This window comes from Hylobates moloch, unplaced genomic scaffold, assembly GCF_009828535.3.
Source record: "Hylobates moloch isolate HMO894 unplaced genomic scaffold, HMol_V3 SCAFFOLD_7, whole genome shotgun sequence".
Lineage (NCBI taxonomy): Eukaryota > Metazoa > Chordata > Mammalia > Primates > Hylobatidae > Hylobates > Hylobates moloch.
The window spans coordinates 12,332,113-12,356,320 of NW_026652282.1; the positions used below are offsets into that span (position 1 = coordinate 12,332,113).

The following is a 24,208-nucleotide window of genomic DNA, read 5'->3' on the forward strand; positions in this document are numbered from 1 at the left end:
GAAAGACAACTTGAGTATAGAACTTTAACAACTGATTTATTCTGGATCTTTGGTTTTCTAAAACCTTCCAAAGGCATGATACAGTGATACATGGTTCTAAATTGTATTTCTTAAAGATGAAAACATTAGGCTTACATAAGCACAACACCGAGAAAAGTAAGTGATAGGGTTAAATATTAATTGGAGAGGAAGAGTTCATACACATACACATAGGGCAGATCTATAAAGAGATTGAGTGAGAAACCTGTGCCCTTTGTGATCTATAAAGTCAATCTAAAAGATCTATTTTCCAACTACCTACCATGCAAAATCATTTTCAAGAATAATGAAAATATTTTCTGTTCCTTCTCTATTTTCCTTCCTTTTCAGGGAAAAGAAGGAGCATTTATGGTTAGAAATTCGAGCCAAGTGGGAATGTACACAGTGTCCTTATTTAGTAAGGCTGTGAAGTAAGTACGATAAGGATTTATTTCTTTTATCTTTCTGCATATATTCTTTGAACATGCTGGTCACAATCACATTTTGGGATAAGACATCATCTTTAAACTCTGGAATTTTAAATCAAAGTATTTCTACTGAATGTGACCATTTGTAGTTGCCTCCACCACTCTCACCCCACTGCCCCACCATCCTTGCCCCACTACTTTCAAGAGGCCATTCTCTGGCTAATCCTCTCCTGCCCACCCCAGGCAGTAACAGAGTGCCCACAGCACAGCATGCCTCAGTAAATGTTTATTAAGAGACTCTCGGGTGATTCCCTTTCATTCAGGTCTAAGCCTGGAAAGAAAAAAATAGCAATGGAGCCTGTATACTCTCAGCCCTAGCCACCTGCTGAGCAAAGATGCCTACTCCAGTGTCCAGTTCTTAGTAAGCCCTTCCACTGGGTGCAGAGTTAGCAGAAGGTTGACTCAGTGCCGCTATGTTCTCTACACAACTTCCTTCCAGGGCACTGTCCTCTTTGTGTGACTAAAAGTTCTCGTTTGAAGCCTAACTTCTAGATCCAAATCCTGGCTCTACTATTTCAGGGCTTTGTGACATTGAGCAAGTTTCTCAGCCTCTGTGCCTCAACTTCTTCATTTGAAAGGGGAACATAATGATTGTTACATTCTATGAGTGGAGTGAGTTAATTAATATATTATATCTTGAACAGTGCCTGACACATAGTAAGCACTTAATAAACTAATAGTAATTACTATTATTGTTGTTGTTGTTGCTGTGGAAGAGTAGTTCTACCTGCTCCACTCCCTGTACCCTAACACTTGGGCACAAAACACACTGCACAGTCATCTCATGCAAATCATCATCAAAATCCTCCTCCAGAGTTTTACAAGCCACTTTCTTATTGGTAGATAGCTCTTTTTTTTTCCTTCTAATCATCCTCCAAAGCAAATGGGAAAGCTGTTTTTATTTATACCATATTGCAGATGAGAGGACTGAGGTTCAAAAAGAGCTTATAAAGACCTACCTGGAGCTAATAAGTGACTAATTGGAAGCTGGGCTTCCAATAGCCAAGTCACGTTTCTTTACACCTCTGTGTTTATACTGAACCCCCAATGTTTTGGAATGAGAATCTGGTCAAATATTGATTAGGATCTTTTTTTAAATTTCTATGTGTGCAACTCTTTTTTAGCAGCTAGACTGAATGATCGTCTGCCTTGGTACCTTCCCCATGTGCCCTACCCCACAGTGCATATATGTATATTTATAATAATTAAGTAATAAAAACATTATTTTATTTTGAAATTTTTTACAGAGTGCCTACCTACACTTGAGATAATAGGATGTACCCTGAATTGTCCCACAGCACTTTCCAATGCCAGACTCCATGTCCCCAGTGTATCTCATATATTATTTTGCACATAGTAACACCTAGATGCTGGCTAAAGCCAATCCCGTAAGAATCAGGAGAAGACTTTGTTGACTGAGTATCAAAAGCTTTGTGGCCCTCTGGCCCTGCAGTTTCAGCCAAACCTGGTATCAGATGTCCTCCTAGCTGAGTTTCTTGACTACAGATTCATTTTTTAAGGTAGCCAGGTAGATAAATCAGCAAATAGATAAAGAATCAAATGAATACAGAAGCCCTCTTTTATGAAACCTCATCAACGGCCTTGAGTGAATTGTATGCTGACAACAAAAGCTGATTAAACATTTGCAGCAAAGAGAAGAACCGTTCCTCCTTTTGTACTTGCAATTTTTACTCGGCTGATGTTACAGCAACAATTTTTTAATTTTTTTAGCTTTTATTTTAAGTTGATGGGTACATGTGTAGGTTTGTTATATACGTAAACTCTTATCATGTGGCTTTCTTGTAGAGATTATTTCATCACCCAGGTACTAAGCCTAGTATTCAACAGTCATTTTTTCTGCTCTTCTCCCTCCTCCCACCCTCCACCCTCAAGTAGGCTTCAGTGTCTACTATTTTCCTCTGTGTGTCCATGTGTTGTCATCATTTATCTCCCACTTACAAGTAAAAATATGTGGTATTTGGTTTTCTGTTCCTGTGTTAGTTTGCTATACAGCAACAATTTATTAACTGTTTCTTATATGCCAGGCATAACCATATAGGGTAGCTAGCAAGTGATAGAACTAAACTCAAAGCCTGGTTCTTGACCACTAAGTCATTGTCTACAATCTAAGACAGGTGTATTATTCCTGATTAGCTTAAATCAACGTGCATCAATTCAGCATTATTGTATAAAAGCAGAGGAAAAGAAAAAAGTGTTTTATGTGGAGAAGGTACAAGTTCACATGAGGAATTAAAGGACATCCCCACCTACTTCATTCTGCATGCCCCAAAAAAGCCTCCTCCCATGTTTTGGGGTGAGGATACCCAACAGCCTCATCACCTTTACCTCTCTCATTTCCACCTCCATTATTATCCTGTAAGATAATTTATGTTCAGAATAATGATCCTGAAGAACTGCAAGCCTCTCTCGATCATCAAAGAAAGATTCCAGTTTTATACACTTACTAAGGGAGGAGAAGCCTGGAAAGTTGGAATTGTACTGTACATGAAATCTATATGTGCACCAAAAGATACATTGAGTTCAGAGAAGAACTCTCTTCCATAATTACTTTTATAGTTACACCAGATGCCAAGACTGAGAAAAATACCAGATGCCAAGCCTGAGAAACCCTCCCTGACTTCCCTCTCCAAAATTTGCAAATGCATCTAAAATAATTATTTAATCCTTGCTTAATCGAGCTTTAATTGTTTCTTTTAAATGTTCTAACATTCTTTCTGTTATTAGTGATAAAAAAGGAACTGTCAAACATTACCACGTGCATACAAATGCTGAGAACAAATTATACCTGGCGGAAAACTACTGTTTTGATTCCATTCCAAAGCTTATTCATTATCATCAACACAATTCAGCAGGTAACCTATTTTAGTTTTTCTTTTATGGGCCCTTGTTGTAAAATATCAATTTTCTTGGATACTACTGATCCTCCTAATAGTCTTAATTATATAGGGAACCATGAAAGTAGGAAAAAATCCTCTCAAGTCTTTTGCCTATCATAATTTTCAGCTTACATTCCCAGGAATATAACATGATTCTCTCCTTAATGCCAGAAAGAATGAAATTGAGTAAACTGGGTGACCTAGAAAGAGAAATTCTCTTTATAAAAATATTTGTAGGGTTTTTCTGTGTGTAGAAGCAAGAGGATTATAAATTTAAAATATTATAGAAATATATACATATCGTTGGATCATGGACCAGTTGTCTATTATGACAGGGTTTTTTGCATGCTGACACTAGCACTTACTAATCATTACATATATAAATATAAATTATATATTATGTATAGACATTACATTTTTACAGAGATGAGCTCATTCTACACATATTGCTCAGCTTGCTTTCTTTACTCAACATGTCTTAGAAGTCTTCCCATGCATACACAAAGAGCTTACTTTGGCCTATTTAACAGCTGCGTAGAATTCTATCATAGTTACCCCGTAATTTATTCACCTAGCTCTCTGTTGATTAGCAGTTGGATCATGTCCAGTATTTTCACATTATAATGGATGTTTCAGTGCACAATTCTGCATGCATAGCTCTGTCCATCTATACGAGTGGTTCTATAGCCAAATCCCTAGAAATGGAATTTCTGAGACAAAGGCTAAGAATACTTAAAATGTACAGATTGCCAACTGCTTTTCAGAAATGTACAATCCTACTAACAACATTTTCTTTCATCCTCACCAACACTGGATGCTATTAGTCTTCTAAATTTTTGCCTAATCAACTGGTAGAAATACATCTAGAAATACCCTCTGTTTTCTAGAATAGTGCCACTTAAGAGCAGTGGCTGGGTGAATTTCCAACAGTGAGTAAAAATAAGCCATAAGCTCAGCACTTAATTTGTGCTGCTTTATATGACTTGATTGCACGCATGTAGGTGAACTGGCCTCACTTCTGGCTTTCATTTTGGCTCTTACTGTTGTTTTTCCTTTGCCCCAATTTCCTCAATTGTTTATTTTAACCTGTAGTACCTCAGAAGTACCTTTTGTGAAAGGTATTGTACAAAGAGACATCTCTAAGTGAAATGATTCCACTGCAGAGGATGCACAGGAAACTTCACAGGCTATCAGAAGGAAATATTAAGATGTTTATTTATATTTGGATTTTTATCTCATTCTCTTGCATTTTCTGTTTGTGAGTTTATTTTTATAATTCACACCAAATATATATTTTATAGAAATGTACTAATTTTTATATTTTAATTAATTAATTTAGTTGATTAAAGGTGAAAGATTTTTATCAAGCAGAGAAACAAGAAAAAAAGACAGAAGTGAAGGATTTTAAAACTTTGGAGACCACTCATATAAAAACCAGACAAATATATAGAAAAAGGAAGGAGGGGAAAAGTACATGTGTGATAGGTCCCTTGACTTGGAGAGCATGCCACATTTAAAGCAAAAAACATATATACATATATTTTTAATGGGTTCTTTCAAGCCACTATTAAATTTTATAATTATTTTAACCCAGTTTTACCATAACTAAATATAAACAATTAAAATGACCACTTAATGAAACTTAGCAATAGGTTCAGTTTTTAAAAATTCAAATGGCTTATTATTTTTTACCCTTCTGTATTGTTTGAATTTTTTGTCAAATGTATGTGCTGTGTGTATATACATATTTTAAGCATAAGATTGTAAAGAGATAGCAAAAAATAAGGAGAAGAATTTTAAAAGATTCCATCATGCAATTAATTTCTATGGGATTTTAAAAAATCACATACAGTGTTTTATTCATTTAATTTTTGCTTTGCATTAAGCTAATTAGTCAAGTTAAGCACAACTACAACATGAATGGATTCTCTCTCTGCATTACAACATTCTGAACTCTTTGCTTTTTCAGCCACTTTGGAGAAAGACTAGTTGTGAACCAATGTTACATAATGTGATGGGATATGATATAATGATGTGATGATATGACGCTGATTCCATTGCAGGCATGATCACACGGCTCCGCCACCCTGTGTCAACAAAGGCCAACAAGGTCCCCGACTCTGTGTCCCTGGGAAATGGTATGGATACATTCGTGGGCTCTTAAACTCCATTTTCCATCATTTTTTAATTGAAATAGATGGTTAATTTACTGGCAAAAAAAAAAAAAGGAGGAAAGACAGGAAGGAGGCCTCTGTTCAGATTGTATCAGGAAGGATTTTCTTTAAAAAAAAAAATCTGTCCTCTCAACCTAAATCTGTAAGCTTCTAGAATCACCAAAAAGATCATCAATTTGTTTTCTCATCAGACCCCATTATTAGCCTCCAGCACCCCATTGTCTGTCCTTTCTTTTTCCTGGATTTTGTGCCCACTGAGCAGAGCCAGTATTCAACCTTGCGTGTTAGGACGATCACATCCACTGTGATCACAGCTTAATTTTTTTATTAAAAAAAATCTGACAATGTTTTACGAATCTAAGGACATGGAGTACGTTTTGATGCTGAGCCTCTCCAAGATGCCTCTGATTGGCAAATTGTTTTCACTCTGAGCCTTCTTGTCAAATAACTGTAGCTACTTCAAGAATAGTGTTGCCCTGGTGCCATTATCACGTAGCCACAAGACCACATCACTAAGGTTTTTTTTTTTTAATTTATCAACTTAAAATAAAAAGTCTTGTTTATATTGTCACTGTGAAACTCCCATTGGAGAAGAAATCGCTTGGGAAGCTGTTAGCCCCAAAGCTTTCTATGCTAATCCTAAAGAATGTCCGTCTTGCCTTGTTAGGAATCTGGGAACTGAAAAGAGAAGAGATTACCTTGTTGAAGGAGCTGGGAAGTGGCCAGTTTGGAGTGGTCCAGCTGGGCAAGTGGAAGGGGCAGTATGATGTTGCTGTTAAGATGATCAAGGAGGGCTCCATGTCAGAAGATGAATTCTTCCAGGAAGCCCAGACTATGATGTAAGTTTTTCCCAAGGAATGGCTGTTTAGCCCTCATCATGGGAGGGCATTAGCACTAATAGGCCTGCTGTTGACTTTGCAAGGCCTAGAGCAAAAGTCCACATACTGTATCATAGACATAAATATTTAGAAGTTATAAATTGAACTAACAGACTATTAAATCAAATCAGTCTTATGCTCCTACTTTCACAAATATACCTTCATAACAACCTGAAAGGCCATATTCAGATTGAGAATTCCCAAGACTCTACAAAGAAACCAGCCTCTGGCCTGTGGTCTTCCAAACTCCACCCCTCCCGCTTCTCCCCTCACACCCAACTCTGTCCTGCACTATAAGAGGCCTCAGTAGTTATGTGCAGACACAGCATTCAGTACACACAAGCTCCCTCTTTGTCTCCCGCAAACAATTATCTAGTGGCTAATGATCTTGGCTAGGGGTAGCATGCTTTACCCTTAAGCGGACAGACCCCTTAAGGAAGAGTCAGCACAGGTCCTGAAAGAGGCCTCAGGACTACATGGACGGGTGATTTCAGAGTCCTGGTGCTCTAAGGGTGGCAGAGAAAGGGACATATAGGGTCGGAGTAGGCATGTCTCCTTGGCACTGTGGCCTCCTTGCCCCGTGGGGAGGTGCATGGTCGGATGAAGAACAGAGTGGGGCTACCACCCAGAACTAATGCAGTACTGAAAACTAATGCTCTACCAACAATATCCTTTTCCTTCTTGGTACCTTCAATACAGTCTGATACTCTTCCTAATGTGTCTCAGCTCCCAGCACAACAGCCTTCAATTATTGGCAATACATATGTGTTCTCTTTCCCTCTGTGTCTTCTCTCTCTCTCTCTCTTTCCCCCTCTCTCTCTTTCTCTCTCCCTCTCTCTCCCTCTCCCTCTCCCTTTCTCTCCCTCTCTCTTTCAGTTGTATATAATTCTCCCTCTTTTTGTCAACATAGTAAATCAGACTTTGTAGAGTGACCACCATTCAGGTTTGCTGAGGTCTGGGAGGTTTTAGCACTGAAAGTCCTGTGTCCTAGGAAACCTCTCAGCCCCAGGCAAACCAGGACAGTTGGTCACTCTACTTTTAGAGAATCAATCAGTAGGGTATGAAAAATGATGTCATAGTAGGTCTCTGGTCAAAAATAGTTGAAATAAAAAATTCCTGGCCTGCTAGAGATTGAGAGCACTTTTTAAATTTTTACTTAAACAGTTATACTGTACAGTGTTTACAGGCATTTCTCTAAGCATTTTACAAATATTAACTCACTTAATCCCCATAAGAAACCTATGAGGGTTGTACCATCGTTATCTTAGATTTACAGGAAACCGATGCACAGAAATGTTGAACAACTTGTCCAGAGTCAGCAAGCTAGTAAAAGTCAAAAAGCAGAGATACAAACCCAGGCAGACATTCTAGGGTCCATTTCTTTAGTCATTCTTTTATGAAGATCAAAGGAACTAGGAAAGTCAGAACAATCACTTTTATCATAATTGCAAAATTACTTGGAAGCAGAGATGCTATGTGAATATAGGCCTTTGGCCCTAGCTGGCTTCACAGGCATATGACATCTGCACAGTCGAAAGGGTCCCCAGTACCTAGAAGGGCCCTGTGCTTGGTTTAATGCTCTGCTGTTGCCATCTTGAAATAATACTTCGTGATTTTTAAACAAAGACTCCTGCATTTTCATTTTGCATTGGTGCCTGCAATTATGTAACTGGTTCTGCCTTCAGCGATTGGACTGTCATAAAACTGGGAAGGGGGCCTCTGATATTCTCCTTTTGTAGGACAGGAAAATCTGGCAGAAACTTTCTGCCAGATTTTTCTCATGCTTACAGGCTCGTGATGTAACCTCTGTGTCTTGTTATAACTTTAAAACATATTTTTGCCATTACCAGGCTGGTATCCATAAAAAAAATCATAAGAAGTCATGTAGAAACATCACCTAATCATAAAGAAAGATGTCAAAGTGTGCCACAATGGGAAAAAGTCTAATCCCAAATGTAGGGGTCAAGCTGAAGCCTATCACGTGGGGAATATCAGTTAATATGGTGCCCCCACCTTGAGCTGCCTGGGCAGTGACTGAATTTGTTCAAAGAATATTTCTTTATTGGGTGATGGACCTTTGTGCCATCATCACAAGCCTTCCCTTTGAAGGGAGCAGTGTTGAGTACCATGCAAGTTTCCAAAACTGCTAAAAGATGAGTACTCCCAAGCTCATCACCTTGAGTGACATGATAAGCATTGTCCCTATAGTTAAACTAAGAAGGAAGAAAATAACTAAAAATTTAATAAATTCTTATTAAAATATTTAAAACTTCACATGTTAAATTTAGATTTCTTTACACATTTGAACATTACAGAATAATCCTGTAAATTGTTAAAATTAGATTAATCATATAAGAACAAGTTAATGAGCTTGTAAAAACTGAGTGTCCCTTCTCAAAAGAAGACATTTATGCGGACAACAAACATGAAAAAAAGCTCACCATCACTTGTCATTAGAGAAATGCAAATCAAAACCACAATGAGATACCATTTCACGCCATTTAGAATGGCAATCATTAAAAAGCCAGGAAACAACAGATGCTGGAGAGGATGTGGAGAAATAGGAATGCTTTTACACTGTTGGTGGGAGTGTAAATTAGTTCAACCATTGTGGAAGACAGTGTGGCGATTCCTCAAGGATCTAGAACCAGAAATATCATTTGACCCAGCAATCCCAGTACTGGGCATATACTCAAAGGATTATAAATCATTCTACTATAAAGACACATGCACACATATGTGTATTGCAGCACTAATCACAATAGCAAAGACTTGGAACCAACTCAAATGCCCATCAATGTTAGACTGGATAAAGAAAATGTGGCACATATACACCATGGAATACTATGCAGCCATAAAAAAGAATGAGTTCATGTCCTTTGCAAGGACATGGATGAAGCTGGAAACCATCATTCTCATCAAACTAACACAGGAACAGAAAACCGAACACTGCATGTTCTCACTCACAAGTGGGAGTTGAACAATGAGAACACATGGACACAGGGAGGGGAACATCATACACTGGGGCCTGTTGTGGAGTCGGGGGGTAGGGGAAAGATAGCATTAGGAGAAATACCTAATGAAGATGACAGGTTGATGGGTGCAGCAAACCACCATGGCACATGTATATATATGTAAGAAACCTGCACGTTCTGCACATGTATCCCAGAACTTAAAGTATAATAAAAAAAAAAAATTAAAAATCAACCTCTGCGTGGCAACAAAGCAAAATAAAAACCCTATGCAAACTAAAAGACAAATGACAAACTGGGCAAATTATTTGTAATTCATATTATAGACAAAAGACTAATCTCCCCAAAAAGGCTAATACCTCCAAACTCATTAACAACTACACTAATGCATTGTTTGTTTGTACAATGGATCACTCAGAGTCAGCTCAGAATCTAAGAGTAAAGTACATGTCAATCCAAAAAATGTGTGCAAATTCACTGAAATGCAATGTAGAACAGAGAAGAAAGAGTAATTGGAGTTGCTAAGTACTTTCAAAAGGCTTTATGCTTAACCGTGAAGACAGTAAAATGAGTAAAGCAGCAGTTCGGGAGCCTGTGTGGAGAAGTAAAGGTGATATGGCAGCACACTGCTAGAGACCCCACTAGACATTTAGCTTAACCTGTGCATCTCACAAATAGAAAAAAAAAAAAAAGATAGGTGAGAAAAGATATCATGAGAAAGGTAATTAAGGTAGAAGAATCACACTTTACAGGAAGGTTTGCTTGATTTCTTTTAAGCTCTAGGCTAGTACAAAGTTTAAGGTTGATATTACTTAAATTAATAAGAAACACTAAAGGACTCTTCAATTCGCAAGATTAAACACTTCCATCTGGAACATCTGATTACTAAATAAATAGCCCATAGCTACATTACGCCCCATTTTCTTCTACTTAACTTTATCATTTTAAAAAGGGTGCTGGGAAGAGGTACGGTAAAACCATCTGCCATAATAAAATGAAAATTATCTCATTAAAAAAAATCTGAGTGTCCCTGCCATCATGACCTACCAGAAGTGCTACATCATATGGTTAGTATTTTATAAATTTATTATTCAAAAATAATGAAAACAATAATTTAAAATAATTTTTTTAAAAAAGAAAAAACTCAAACCTCATCTGACTTCATTTAGCCTACATCCTTCGTATTCTCATATACTTTTTTAGAATGAAAGATTTCGATGTGAAAGTTAATAAAAGAGAAATGATTGTTCTTAGGGGTGGCTTCCTCTAAATAAGTCATGGACGTTCCCAGGATGTCATGAGACTAAACAGGGTTTCCAGTGCAACAGACCATTGCTACCCTGATTCTCTGTAGGAAAGTTGAATACAGCATTCACAAACTGCTAAATTGCTGCTGAAGTCACCAATGTCTGATATGAGGCAGAAATTTTTTTTTGCCTCCAAAGGCAATTGTGCTTGCAATATAAGATCCTAAACTTTTCCCTCTCTTTCTCTGTTCAAGTGAAAGGGGGTGGGAGTGGGAATTAAAACAAACAGAAATCTGAGAGCAACTCTTTTTCAGTACATGTAGAAAATGGAGTGTGGAGCATTGAACTTTGAAAATCTGTTATTTCCAGGAAACTCAGCCATCCCAAGCTGGTTAAATTCTATGGAGTGTGTTCAAAGGAATACCCCATATACATAGTGACTGAATATATAAGCAATGGCTGCTTGCTGAATTACCTGAGGAGTCACGGAAAAGGACTTGAACCTTCCCAGCTCTTAGAAATGTGCTACGATGTCTGTGAAGGCATGGCCTTCTTGGAGAGCCACCAATTCATACACCGGGACTTGGTAAGCAAAGCCACTGGAATTTCAAAGAAAGGAAAGCAGTCCATGACTCCCACTTCTGGAGATGGGGTCATTGGTAGGGAAGGCAAGAAGGGCACCATCACTTTTACTTTGCTCACTTGTGACTTGTTTAAGCAAATGACATTTTTACAAAAATCAATATAAAAATATTTGAAGTATGGAAAGAACAGTGAGAATAAAATAAGCTGTTAAGGTCTACATAGCTGTGTTGTGGTATGAAGGAGAACAGATGGAAAGGAAAGACTTTTGCCAATTTAGTGTTTCTCAAAACCATTAAACCCAAGTTGACCTTTATTTCAGGAAGGACTTAGTGCTAAAGCAGTCATTTGATACAATAACTGAAAATAAAAAAAAAAGGAAATAGAATTTGTGGGTCTTTGGATCAGAATGAGAGTGGGGAGTGCTGTGTTTGGTATTCGCTGGGATTTATCTTTAGAGATTTTCTTGCGCTCAGCAGTAGACCTGCATTCACACTAGGCCAGCATGTCCCTAAGTCACAGGTGCAGCGTTTATGCCTTCAAAGCATCTGTGAATGCACGGTATCTGGTGGTGGAAAGGGAGATTCTAGAAATTTCTCATCTTTCCTTGATAAGCTAAGGTTCTGTGTTTAAAGTGTAATACCTTTTCATGTTGTTTGACAAGGATGGATGCTTGGTTAAAAGTACTCATGGGAGAACATTTTTATTTTGAAAAGTTGAAAATTGCAAAGGAAAGAAAGGCAACTTTAGAGCATTTGGGGGTTGTTCTAGGTAATCTTAGATTTTGCTGACAATTCTACTGAAGAGGAGGAAAACGTCAGGAGATTCTTGGTCACTTTCACTACTTGGTGATTTTGTTTTTCCTTTAAAGGCTGCTCGTAACTGCTTGGTGGACAGAGATCTCTGTGTGAAAGTATCTGACTTTGGAATGACAAGGTAAGCCAATTCCAAAAGGGCAACCAGTGAAAGGGGGATTTCCATTCACATTTGAACACCATCATAATTGAAGGCCTTGTGGGGATATAGAAGGTGCTCTGAATTGGGGGCTTAGAAACCTAAGTCCCTCCCATATTGCCTCTAACTACCTGTGAAACATGTTTCACCTCATTCCTTTACTTATAAGATGGGATTGTTCTTCAGAAATTATCTGAAGTCACTTTTAGTTCTTTCAACAATCTGATACTTTCTAAACTTCTAAAGAAATTCCATGAAAGATCCTAAATTTAAATAAGATATGTTACAGCCACATTATTGGATTTTTTACTTTCTTTTAAATTTTTTTAATTTTTAATTTTTGTGGGTACATAGTAGGTGTACATATTTATGGGGTACATGTGATGTTTTGATACAGGCATGCAATGTGAAATAATCGCATCATGGAGAATGGGGTATCCATCCCCTCAAGCATTTTGGAGTACTACTCAGCCATTAAAAAAGAATGGATAAATATTTATAATTTTTTAACTCAATCAAGGATCTGCTAGCTCGCTTTGTCTGTCATTTAAAAAAAAAACCTGATGTTCAAATGGGTAGAGCATTCACACTAGGAAAATTTTTGTTGTCACATCATTAGATTTTCTGCATCACAAAGTAAGGCATAAAACTAGACTCTGAGATTCTCTTGACGGGCATTCTACCACCACTTAATGATGTGGAACAATTATTTTGATTATGATCGTTTTTTTAAAGTCTTCTTTTACCTTAATCCTGTATCCTAATACTATTTAAGCCTCAGAGCAAATTTTCATAGTTTTGCAAAGAAAATGAAGACATACACATTAACCTTTCTATTCAACATTTATTGAGTGCCTACTGAATACCTCAGTCCTGCAGGAGATACTGATATGAATAGGATAGTCCCTGCTCTCAAAATGACCACAGTTTAGTCTAGAGGGTAAGTAGATATCCCTGACATTGAGACAAAATATAACTATAAAGTTGTGCTGACTCAATATGTAATTCTGAAGGTGAATAATGCAGTTTAAAAGAGATCTGAAGAGTTGACCAAGGCCAGGTTAATAGTTAGCAAACATTGCCCTAAAATGCCATAGGAGGATCTGTTTTTTTAATGTCTTCTCCAAAATTCAATGTTAGGGGATGCTTTTTGACCCTTGTGGCACATACCGTGGAAGCTATGGTAATTCCTCTGGGAGCCCTAAATATTGGCAAGATGTCCTTTTAGCTGTGTACTAGCTACCGTCACTCCAACCACCATACACTGAGTCCCCTACGCTGACACTCCAAATGTGTAGCTTTCTCAAGAGCAAGAAAAAAAAAAATCTGCTGACAGGTTCTTAAAGCAGGGAGAAGCTCCCAGGTCAAGGGAACTGATCCCCACCTTTACTCTAAAAGCAAGAATATTGGCTGTTATGCCAGCATCCAGGGAACATGCTTTCATGTTCTCTGTAGCTTTGGAAAAGGGAGACTTTTCCAAAAAAAGATCCAAAGAAAAAGAGATCTTGCTCTGAGTAAGAGATCCTGGAAGCCATGTACCAGCCCTGCTGGTTATGAAGTTCTGTGGCCACATCAATTAGATGCCTGTGACTTCATCTGCTCCTACTAGCTTGAAGGAAGGTTTAAGCCACAAGCATCCCCAAACCAGGAGTGCCAGGGTAGTGTCTGGGTATCTGGTAGTGTCTGGAGAGCTGAGGGGTTCTGGGGAGAAAAGTATGGAATGTACTGTATGTAATCCTATGAAAGTGTAGTTTATTAATATTATTGTTAATATTTAGAAGAATGATCTTCCCAGCCAGCTATTTTAAATTACAGTGAGATCTCTAAAACATTTGGTGTGTAAATTGTATCCAAAATTCCAATTGCCATAATTCCTGTTGTTCTATTTTCTCTAATTAAGAGTCATTATGTGTTTGTTTTTGTTGTGGTTTTTGTGGGCAAATATATGATGTTCTCTTTTATTAATACTATAAATAATATGTACTTATTATAAGAAAAATAGCAGTAGTGTATAAAGTAAAAAGTAGAATTGTTAGCAGCAGTGAATCCGTAAAGGTCTGCAGCAACTTAATTCTTGCCTCCTCAAAGGAAAGGATTCATCTGAGGGGCATAAGGCAGAGAGAGAGACTGAGGCAAGTTTTTGAGCAGGGGTGAGAGTTTATTAAAAGGTTTTAGAGCAGGAAGGAAAGGAAAGTACACTTGGAAGAGGGCCAAGAGGGCAACTTGAGAGATCCAACTGCCCTACTTGGCCCTTGACTTAGGGTTTCATACATTGGCATAATTCCAAAGTTTGCATCTTTTCTCCCCTGATTCTTCCCTTGAGGTGGGCTGTCTGCATAAGCAGTAGCCTGCCAGCACTTGGGAGGGGCCGCACGCACAGTGTGTTTACTTAGGTTGTGCATTTTTCTTTTACCAGTCGAGTATTCTTAGAGGAAGGTCATATACCAGTTAAACTCCATCATTTTGCCTCTTATTGCGCATGTTTGACCCCAGTTGCCCAACTCCTGAGATCATATCAGGAAGCTGTTGATCATCAGCTTCAAGTATTTTCTATCTGTTGGGAGACTGCCGTTCCCTGGCACCAGCTGCGACCAATTATTATTTTAGAGAGATGGTTAACAACTGCCTGACTATTACCTGACGGTCACCTAATATTCCTGGGTTGGGGGTGGGGGACTTCTCCTGCCCTGCTCATGTCTGCCTAGCTACATACGCTGACAGAATCTGTCCCTCATTTTCAGTGCTAGGAGTAACCCACTGCTCAGATGTTTGGTGGGTATCCTTTCAGACCTCATTCTTAAGTGTATCCAATTACATACACAAATATGCACATTTACTACTTGTTCCCACACACAAAAAAATGGAATCACATTATACACACTTTCTTTTGCACATAACCATATACCATGAGCACCTTTTTATTTCGGTGAAGAGTTATCTCATTTTTTAATGGCTACATGCTATTCTATTGTATTAGTGTGCCATAATATATTTAATTACTCCTCAACATTGGGAACACTGAGGTTGCTTTCATTTTATCATTATTACAAACAAAGAGTTTAGTGAACATTCTTCAACATGTATTTTGGTTTTGCTATCTCCATAGGATATTTTTGTTCATCATTATTCATAACAGCAGAAGATTAGAAGCAATTTACCTGGTTAAACAAATTATGTTTAATTCCTTCCATAAGAAGAAATAATAAGAGGGAACGGTATTCAGCCATTAAACATGATGCTGCAGTAGAAATGTAACCATATGGGGAAATGCTCATGATATACCATTAAATATAACAGAAACCCTATTTTGTTCAACTTATATATGTGGGAAATAAGATCAGGAAGTACAAACAAAAATGTATTTTGAGTGATAGAATTACAGGTTATCTTTAGGGTGGGTTTCTGAGTAATTTTATTTTTACTTTTTTGTGTTTTTCCATATTTACCAAACATTTTACATTGAGGTTTTGCTATATTCAGTTAGATATTATTTTTTTAATGCTTACAAACCATAAGCAGCCTCCAGCTAAGCCCACACATTGAAAGGAAGCAAAAGTTCCAGAAAACTGAGGCAGTCGACTGAGACTCTGGGCGGCTTCTGTGTCCTTCACCAGCCTGTACCAGCACGGCTTAAGGTCTGTGTTGATGTGTTTTCCCTGGCAGGTATGTTCTTGATGACCAGTATGTCAGTTCAGTCGGAACAAAGTTTCCAGTCAAGTGGTCAGCTCCAGAGGTGTTTCATTACTTCAAATACAGCAGCAAGTCAGACGTATGGGCATTTGGTAAGGATGTGGCCACATACGACCTGGCCCTGTTTCTTAAGCTTACTTCCACAACAGGAAACCACAAGAGTAGCAACGTCCATTTTAAAAGGGCCCTTGAACACTTACAAAGTTACACATACAGCCTGAGAGAAGCAAGCTGTTGAAAAAGGTGATTTATTTTCTTGGGTTTGGTGTTAGGATGTCTTCTACACATTTTGTAATTTACATCCTGCTAGCACTTTCTCATAAAATCAAAAGGGATAAATCTACTCAGAGGTTGAGGTGGAAGGATTGTTTGAGCCCAGGAGTTCAAGTCCAGCCGGGGCAACACAGTTAAGACCCTGTCTTTAGAAACATCAAAGGGGATGAAAGTTTTTCCAGTGAAGATTTCAAATAGTTTTTTAAAAGGAGTCATTGAAAGCTAAATCTGAGTTTTTGCTAAGCCCCAAACATTGAAAAGACATCAATTTTCTGCACGAAAATAATGGGATAGCCATTCCCTTCTGCGCTGACCAATTCTTAGTGTTTACACTAAATTCATTCTTAAACAATATATCCCAAGTGAAGATACCCAAAATGAATCAGGGCCTCTGATAGCAATTCCCAAAAAAGAACCCCACAGATATTTTGAAATAAGTGTGTAGCCTTCCAAAGAGAAAGTTATGAGGAAACTGCATTCTTTTGGATGGCTGTTTTAGACTGTGTGATTTAAAAGAAAAAAGCAGCCATAAAATTTATAAGGTTGCTTTATTATAAATATTTGAAACTGGCTGACTGTTGAAATTTTCTGACCTTGGCCAACACAGCACAACTGCCACCCTTTAGAGAGCACTTGAAACATCTCAGTGCTCTTTTAAGTGCTTTATGTGTTTTATCCTATTTAATCCTCACAGCAAGTCCATGAGGTGCAAATATCCCATTTTATAGATGGAGAACCTGAGGCTGAGAGGGGTTGAGAAACTTATCCCGCCTGTAAGTGACAGAAGTCAACTTCAAAGGCCATGTCTAACTGATCCCAAATGCCACCCTCCTGACCACCATGACCAGAACCGAGATTTCTTAACCTGGGGACTGCAATTTCCTGGATGAGTTTTGGGGGACTGTGAACATACTGAAACTGAGCACAAAAATGCTGTGTATTCACTTTCCCAAAGGCGGCCAGTGGCTTTCATCAGATTCCCAAAAGGGCGCCTGACCCATATGAGATTAGGAACCACTGCAGCAATAGAAAGGAGAATGTTGTCAATGATTTTATCTTGAGATTTCCACTGAAGTGTAATCTGATTGTGCAATGAAATTGTTGCACGCAGCTGCCAAAGCCGAGAGACAGAAAGGGTGAGGACATCAACCACTCATTCATAAGGGTTGGGGCAGAAGCTCACTACACAGGTAGTTGTCACTGTGAGGCTGACAACTCACACTTCACAAGACTAGCTCAAGAATTATGTCTTGGCCCCAAGCGGTTCCTCTGTGGCTGCCCTTGCCATTCACCCATTTTCCAGCCAGCACAGATGTACAGGTATCAGGGAACATGGGGAAGAAACCCCAGGCTCCAGAAGCAATGGCACAGGCTCACCCTCCAAGCTCTGCTCATTTCGCTGGGACTCATTTCCCAGGGATCCCTCGCTCTGACCCATAGCCTTCCTGACCTGTTGTGTGAAACTCACTCCACGAACCCTGTACTTTCTGATAACAGCTCTCTTCCTTTTTTATCTGGGCCACCTCTTGGTGTGGTGCAGGGATCCTGATGTGGGAGGTGTTCAGCCTGGGGAAGCAGCCCTATGACTTGTATGACAACTCCCAGGTGGTTCTGAAGGTCTCCCAGGGCCACAGGCTTTACCGGCCCCACCTGGCATCGGACACCATCTACCAGATCATGTACAGCTGCTGGCACGAGGCAAGTGTATTCTCTGGGTGGGCTAGAAAGGGTCTCAGGCATATCCGGGGTGATTACTGCATCACCACTGGGACAAAGCTTTTTTGAGGGAAAGCACCTGGTACAGAGCAGGAGAAAATGGCCCTCAGCCCCTGCCCTAAAATGTTTGTAATCGAAAACATGCGGGTGCCAAACAATTTACTGAACAACTTATATACAGCAGTGTTCTAAGAACACTATAAATACTAACTTATGCATCGGGAAACACACTGAGGTAAGTACTATCATTGCTAAAACTAACAGAAGAGTAAACAGAGACTCAGAAAGGTTAAGTGACTTGCCCAAGGTCACATAGCTAGTAAGAGGTAGACTAGCTAGTGCCAGGGTCCCTGTTCTTAACTGCGACACCATGGAGCTCCTCAAGTAGAAAATGAGTAGCAGAAAACATCTAACCGCACGTAGAAAACACATAATGGACACTATCCCGTCTTCTCTCCCGCTGCCTCCCAAACACTGAATAAAAGCATTCCACGCAGGTAGAAGATAAGGGTAGCTTATGGGGAAGACATGGAGCTGAAGTTTCAGGGGATTAATTTGCAAAGCATCCACTAAGTTCATAGAACTAATGGAGGTTGTTAAGGAAGTATGAGGCTCCGTTTGTGCCCTCACTGAACTCAAAGTCTTTACACACACACACACACACACACACACACACACACACACACACACAATGGGACTGAAAACACCAAGCAGTTTATAATTATGTGCCCAGATTAGAAAGACAAGGTTTTTGCCATAACTTTCAATGGCAAAAAACGTGATTACTTTTGCACCAACCTAATACAAGAAGCGCTCAGAAGAAAGAGAAACCAGCTTCCTGAGAGAAAGCAGCTTCTTGAATGCATTGGTGCCTGAGCTGAAGCAGGAAATCTCTACAAAATTTCCCAAGTATGTGAGTGGAGACATTGTAAAAAGGGTGTCCAGGTGAGAACAGCACAAGCAAAGGTGTGGAGGCAGGAACGAGCATGGCACGCTAGGCTGGTGCTATTGTTGGAAGGGCTGGAGGTAAGTTTGGAAGAGTAGGTCTGGTTCAGGTTCTACAAGGTGAATAACAAGGAGACAAGTGAGAGTTTTGGTTTTTATAGGCGATGAGGAGCCACTGAAGACTTTTGAGCAGTAACATGATAAAAGGAGGCTTTTGAGAACATTATTCTAAGAGCCCATGTTCATAATCATTATATGGTACTCCCTCAATGATAAAGGGCCTAATGCTGCATTCATTCATTCACTAGGAAAAGGCAAATTGCTGTAATGGTTAAGCCTGTGGGTTCTGGCATCAGAATACCTGGGTTGAATCCCGTCGTGATCACTTACTAGTTATATGACCTTGTACAAACCTCCTATTATTATCTCTGTGCTTCACTGTAATGTAATACTTACCTCATAGAATTTTTGGGTGGATTGAATGAATTAACATTATAAAGTCCTTAGGACAGTGCCTGGTACACAGTGCTGTTTGTTATTAATTTTCTTTTGTGTATATATATATATATATATATATATATATATATACACACACACAAAGCACCTATGCACCAGGCAGTACGCTTGGTGCTAAGAATAAAGTGACGCACACTACTTAAATAGTTTCTAAACTCTTGTACCGGAGCCTAGAGTCCCACTTTGGAAGAGTTGCTGATTGCATCATATAACAATATTTTTCGTTTAGCCTTAAATTATCGCCTGGAATATGAGCACTCTGTAATTTCCCACCCTATGGCATTTGGAACAGTATATAAGGTTTCCCCACCTTTTTCTACCCCAAATGTTGACTATGGGAACTATGGATATTGACAGGGATATGCAGACTACAGTGGCCAACAGAGCACTTATGGCAAGGCATCTCGAGGGGGTGGCAATCACCATAACAATTACCAGCCATACTAAAGGAGAACATTGGAGAAAACAGGATGAGACGTTAAAGTAACCCATCTTGCAGGACGACGTTGAAGATTGGTCTTCTGTTGATCTGATTATTTTGTAAAAAACTTTCTAGTGTACAAGACACAGTTGTGTCCAGCTGTATATAGCTGCCAATTAGTTTTCTTTGTTTTTACTTTGTCCTTTGCTGTCTGTGTTATGACTCAATATGGATTTGTTTATACACATTTTATTTGTATGATTTCATGTTAAACTTCAAATAAATGCTTCCTTATGTGATTGCTTTTCTGTATCAGGTACTATTACGTAGCTCTGTAAAAATGTAATTTAAAGTAAGCAATAATTAAGGCACAGTTGATTTTGTAGAGAGTATTGGTCCACAGGGAGAAACTGTGGTCCTTTATAAATAGCCAGCCAGGGTCACCCTCTTCCCCAATTTGTAGATGTATTCTATGTTCTTAAGGTTTCATCTTCTCCCTGTTAACTGAGGTTTCTACCACACTTTTGAATAATGTTCTTTCCCCTCTGGTTATGTGAAGACTGTCCTGAGAGGAAGACATAAGTGTTGTGATTAGTAGAAACTTTCTAGTAGACCATGTTTCTTCTGGATTGTAATAAAATTGTTAGTAGCTCCTTCTGCTTTGTTCCTGTCTCTAGAAAGCCATCTTTGAATTGTTAATTACTTTGGCTTTAATCAGTGGTCACCTAGAGAAAGCTTTGTAATCATAACACCGTGACTTTAATTCTTGATAAAAATTCAGATGACACAGGAAGGAGCACTGTAAAACTGGTAGGAGCTATGGTTTAAGAGCATTGAAAGTAGTTACAACTCAAGGATTTTGGCAGAAAGGTATGAGTTTGGTCAAAAGTTAGATTAAAATTTGAAATAGTGGCAAAATCAGATTTAGTTGTGTTTTGTTTTCTCACAGCCACCACAAGACTGAACAAAATATTTTCTGTTTGGGCATTCTGAGGAAGCTGTATTACAGTTAACTGTTAATGCTGTGTGAGTTTAGAAAAAGTCTTGATAGTAAATCTAATTTTTAACACAGTTAGTGCATGAACTGAGTAGTTAAACATTTCCGTATTCAGACAGGAATAGTGGAAAAGGTATCTCAGGTGCGTTACTCAATCCAAATGTGACTGAATCATTATAGTGGACCCTCATGGTGCATTGAAAAGAAACCGTTTTATATCCAGGTTTCAGAGGACCTGGATAAATAAAAGCTTTGGATTTTGCATTCAGTGTAGTTAGTTGGATTTTGGGACCTTTGCCTCAATGTTAGCTACTGGGATTGGCATATGTGTTCACAGGCAGAGTAGTTGATCTCACACAACGGGTGCTCTCACAAAACTGGTGTAAGTTTCTTATGCTGATGAGCCCCCGCTTTTTTTTTTAATTTGGTGCCTACAACTTTGTTACAATGATTGTACTTGCTGGGCTATCAAGTTACAATGCTCTTGGCCTTTTTTGCTGCTGTTTCGCTATTTGTCCTTACACCTAGGCCAAGTACCAGTGTTAGCTGTTGGAAGGGATTCTGTTTATTCATTCAACATGCAACTATCCAACTTTAGGGAATGGAAGGAAGTTCATTTTTAAGTTGTGTTGTCAGTAGGTGCAGTGTCTAGGGTAGCGAATCCTGTAAGTTCAAATTTATGATTAGGTGACAAATTGACATTGAGATTGTCCTTTTCCCTGATTAAAAAATGAATAAAGCCTTTTTAAACAAACAAAAATGTTGTGTCTAAGATTATCAGGCAGCACTAGAGGGTCAGACTGGGTCTGGGTAGAGTTGGTCACAACCAGGCTGACTTACTGCTGTCATCTGTCAGATGAAGAAGAGCAGACAAGTGTTTTTCAGTTGAAGCCCAGAACCTCCCTGGCCCTCCCTACTCTAGCTCCTGGGAATATGACTGCACCGTAGGATGGACAGGGGCCCTGAGTCGGGAGGAACTGCCTTCTTCTCACGGTTGGTTCATAAAAGCGTGTGAATTGTGGCAGAATCTGTGAAGAGGGGTTTGCACTGAGACGACAATATCCAGTTAAAGCATTGCACCTAATGAGCAGAGCTTATAGATTTGGGTTTTCCCTCCTTTTTTAGATTTTATTTTGTGACTTTCCCAATTCATAGAGATTGAAAGAACATTCACAATTTTCATTAGATTTTGATTCATCCTTCTGGTATTTCTGTATGCAAAAACAAGCATATGTATAGATGTGTGTTTTCTTGCTTCCCTTTCTCTCTTACAAAGAAAAAGTAGCATATGAACTTCTCCTCTCCATAGGCGTTGCCTCACTAGCAATGTAAGAGGGTACCTGTTTTCTTACAACCTCACCAATGGAGTGCGTTGTCAAGCTTTTGAAGAATTCTTGCCAATCTGATAAGTGAAAGCTTGATGACATCTTAGTGCAGCTTTAATATATATATATCTTTAATTATGAGGTTGAGCCTCTTTTCATGTTTTTAAGGGTCATTTTGTATCTTTCTGAACTATCTGTCATGTCTTTTTTCTTTTTTCTATCAGGTTTTAAAGATCTCTTTACAAATTAGGGAGAGTAACACTTTAAGTTATCAGCTTTATTTGATTGAGGGTGGGTGGGTTTTTTTTTCTTTTTTTGACCATGCAGAAGTTTTTCTTAATATAGCTGAATATATCAATATTTGTTTTCATTGCTTCTGGAAATTGTCATAGATAGGCTTTCTCATGCCCAAATTATAATGACTTTTGCCCGGATTTTCCTCTAGTACTTTTATGATTGCATTATTTTCCATTTATGTTTCTGATATATTTTGTGTTTGTTATGGTATATGGTATTAAATATGGCTCCAAATATAGAATTTTATGGGATTATTCTGTTGTTGGCAGCCCTATTTATTAAAAGACCGTCTTATCACCAGGAATGAGATACCACCTTAATGGTGGTGAAATGCCACCCTAATATTATACTAAATTTCCATATGTACTTGAATCTATTTGGAGACTTCCTCTTCTGTTCTTTGGTCTCTTTGTTCATGTGCTAGCACCACACTGCTCTGATTCTGTAGAGACTTTATGATATGTTTGAATACTAGGTAGGCTAGCACCCCTCATTGCTCACCTTACTGTATAATTTCTTAGCCATTTTTACATATTTTTTATTCTATAAACTAAAGAATCAATTTGTTTAGCTTGAAACAAACTCATTCATATTTTTGAGGAGATTGTATTTAGTTTGTATTTTAAGTTAGGAAATTTGACATCTTTATGATACTGACTTGTCCTAGTCTAGAACGAGGGAAGCTTTTTTTTTTTTTTTTTTTTTTAAGACAGAGTCTTGCTCTATCACTCAGGCTGGAATGCAGTGGTACGATCTAGGCCTACTGCAACCTCCACCTTCCAGGCTTAAGTGATTTTCATGTCCCAGCCTCCCGAGTAGCTTGGACTACAGTTGTGCACAACCGCAGCTGGCTAATTTTTGTATTTTTAGTAGAGACAGGGTTTCGCCATGTTGTTCAGGATGGTCTCGAACTCCTGGCCTCAAGTGATCCACCCACCTCAGCCTCCCAGAGTGCTGGGATTACAGGCGTGAGCCACTGCACCTGACCAGGGATGCTTTTTTTTTTTTTTTTAATTATAATTTAGGTTTTAGGGTACATGTGCACAATGTGCAGGTTTGTTACATATGTATCCATGTGCCATGTTGATTTCCTATACCCATTAACTTGTCATTTAGCATTAGGTATATCTCCTAATGCTGTCCCTCCCCTCTCCCCCCACCCCACAACAGTCCCCAGAGTGTGATGTTCCCCTTCCTGTGACCATGAGTTCTCATTGTTCAATTCCCACCTATGAGTGAGAACATGCGGTGTTTGGTTTTTTGTCCTTGCGATAGTTTACTGAGAATGATGTTTTCCAGTTTCATCCATGTCCCTACAAAGGACACGAACTCATCATTTTTTATGGCTGCATAGTATTGCATGGTGTATATGTGCCACATTTTCTTAATCCAGTCTATCATTGTTGTCTTTGCTATTGTGAATAGTGCCGCAATAAACATACGTGTGCATGTGTCTTTATAGCAGCATGATTTATAGTCCTTTGGGTATATACCCAGTAATGGGATGGCTGGGTCAAATGGTATTTCTAGTTCGAGATCCCTGAGGAATCGCCACACTGACTTCCACAATGGTTGAACTAGTTTACAGTCCCACCAACAGTGTAAAAGTGTTCCTATTTCTCCACATCCTCTCCAGCACCTGTTGTTTCCTGCTTTTTTAATGATGGCCATTCTAACTGGTGTGAGATGGTATCTCACTGTGGTTTTGATTTGCATTTCTCTGATGGCCAGTGATGATGAGCATTTCTTCATGTGTTTTTTGGCTGCATAAATGTCTTCTTTTGAGAAGTGTCTGTTCATGTCCTTTGCCCACTTTTT

At 38.8% G+C, this 24,208-nt stretch overlaps 1 protein-coding gene across 1 annotated transcript in view; it reads left to right on the plus strand.

The window, feature by feature from the left end:
* Positions 1 to 24,208, plus strand: part of BMX (BMX non-receptor tyrosine kinase) — a 56,359-nt gene that overhangs the window by 30,652 nt on the left and 1,499 nt on the right. The window contains exons 11-18 of the mRNA XM_032756616.2: positions 370 to 449; positions 3,252 to 3,379; positions 5,467 to 5,541; positions 6,245 to 6,416; positions 11,044 to 11,260; positions 12,128 to 12,192; positions 15,874 to 15,992; positions 17,714 to 17,871. Of these exons, the coding sequence (XP_032612507.1) occupies positions 370 to 449; positions 3,252 to 3,379; positions 5,467 to 5,541; positions 6,245 to 6,416; positions 11,044 to 11,260; positions 12,128 to 12,192; positions 15,874 to 15,992; positions 17,714 to 17,871 (1,014 nt within the window). The remainder of the gene's footprint in view (positions 1 to 369; positions 450 to 3,251; positions 3,380 to 5,466; positions 5,542 to 6,244; positions 6,417 to 11,043; positions 11,261 to 12,127; positions 12,193 to 15,873; positions 15,993 to 17,713; positions 17,872 to 24,208) is intronic.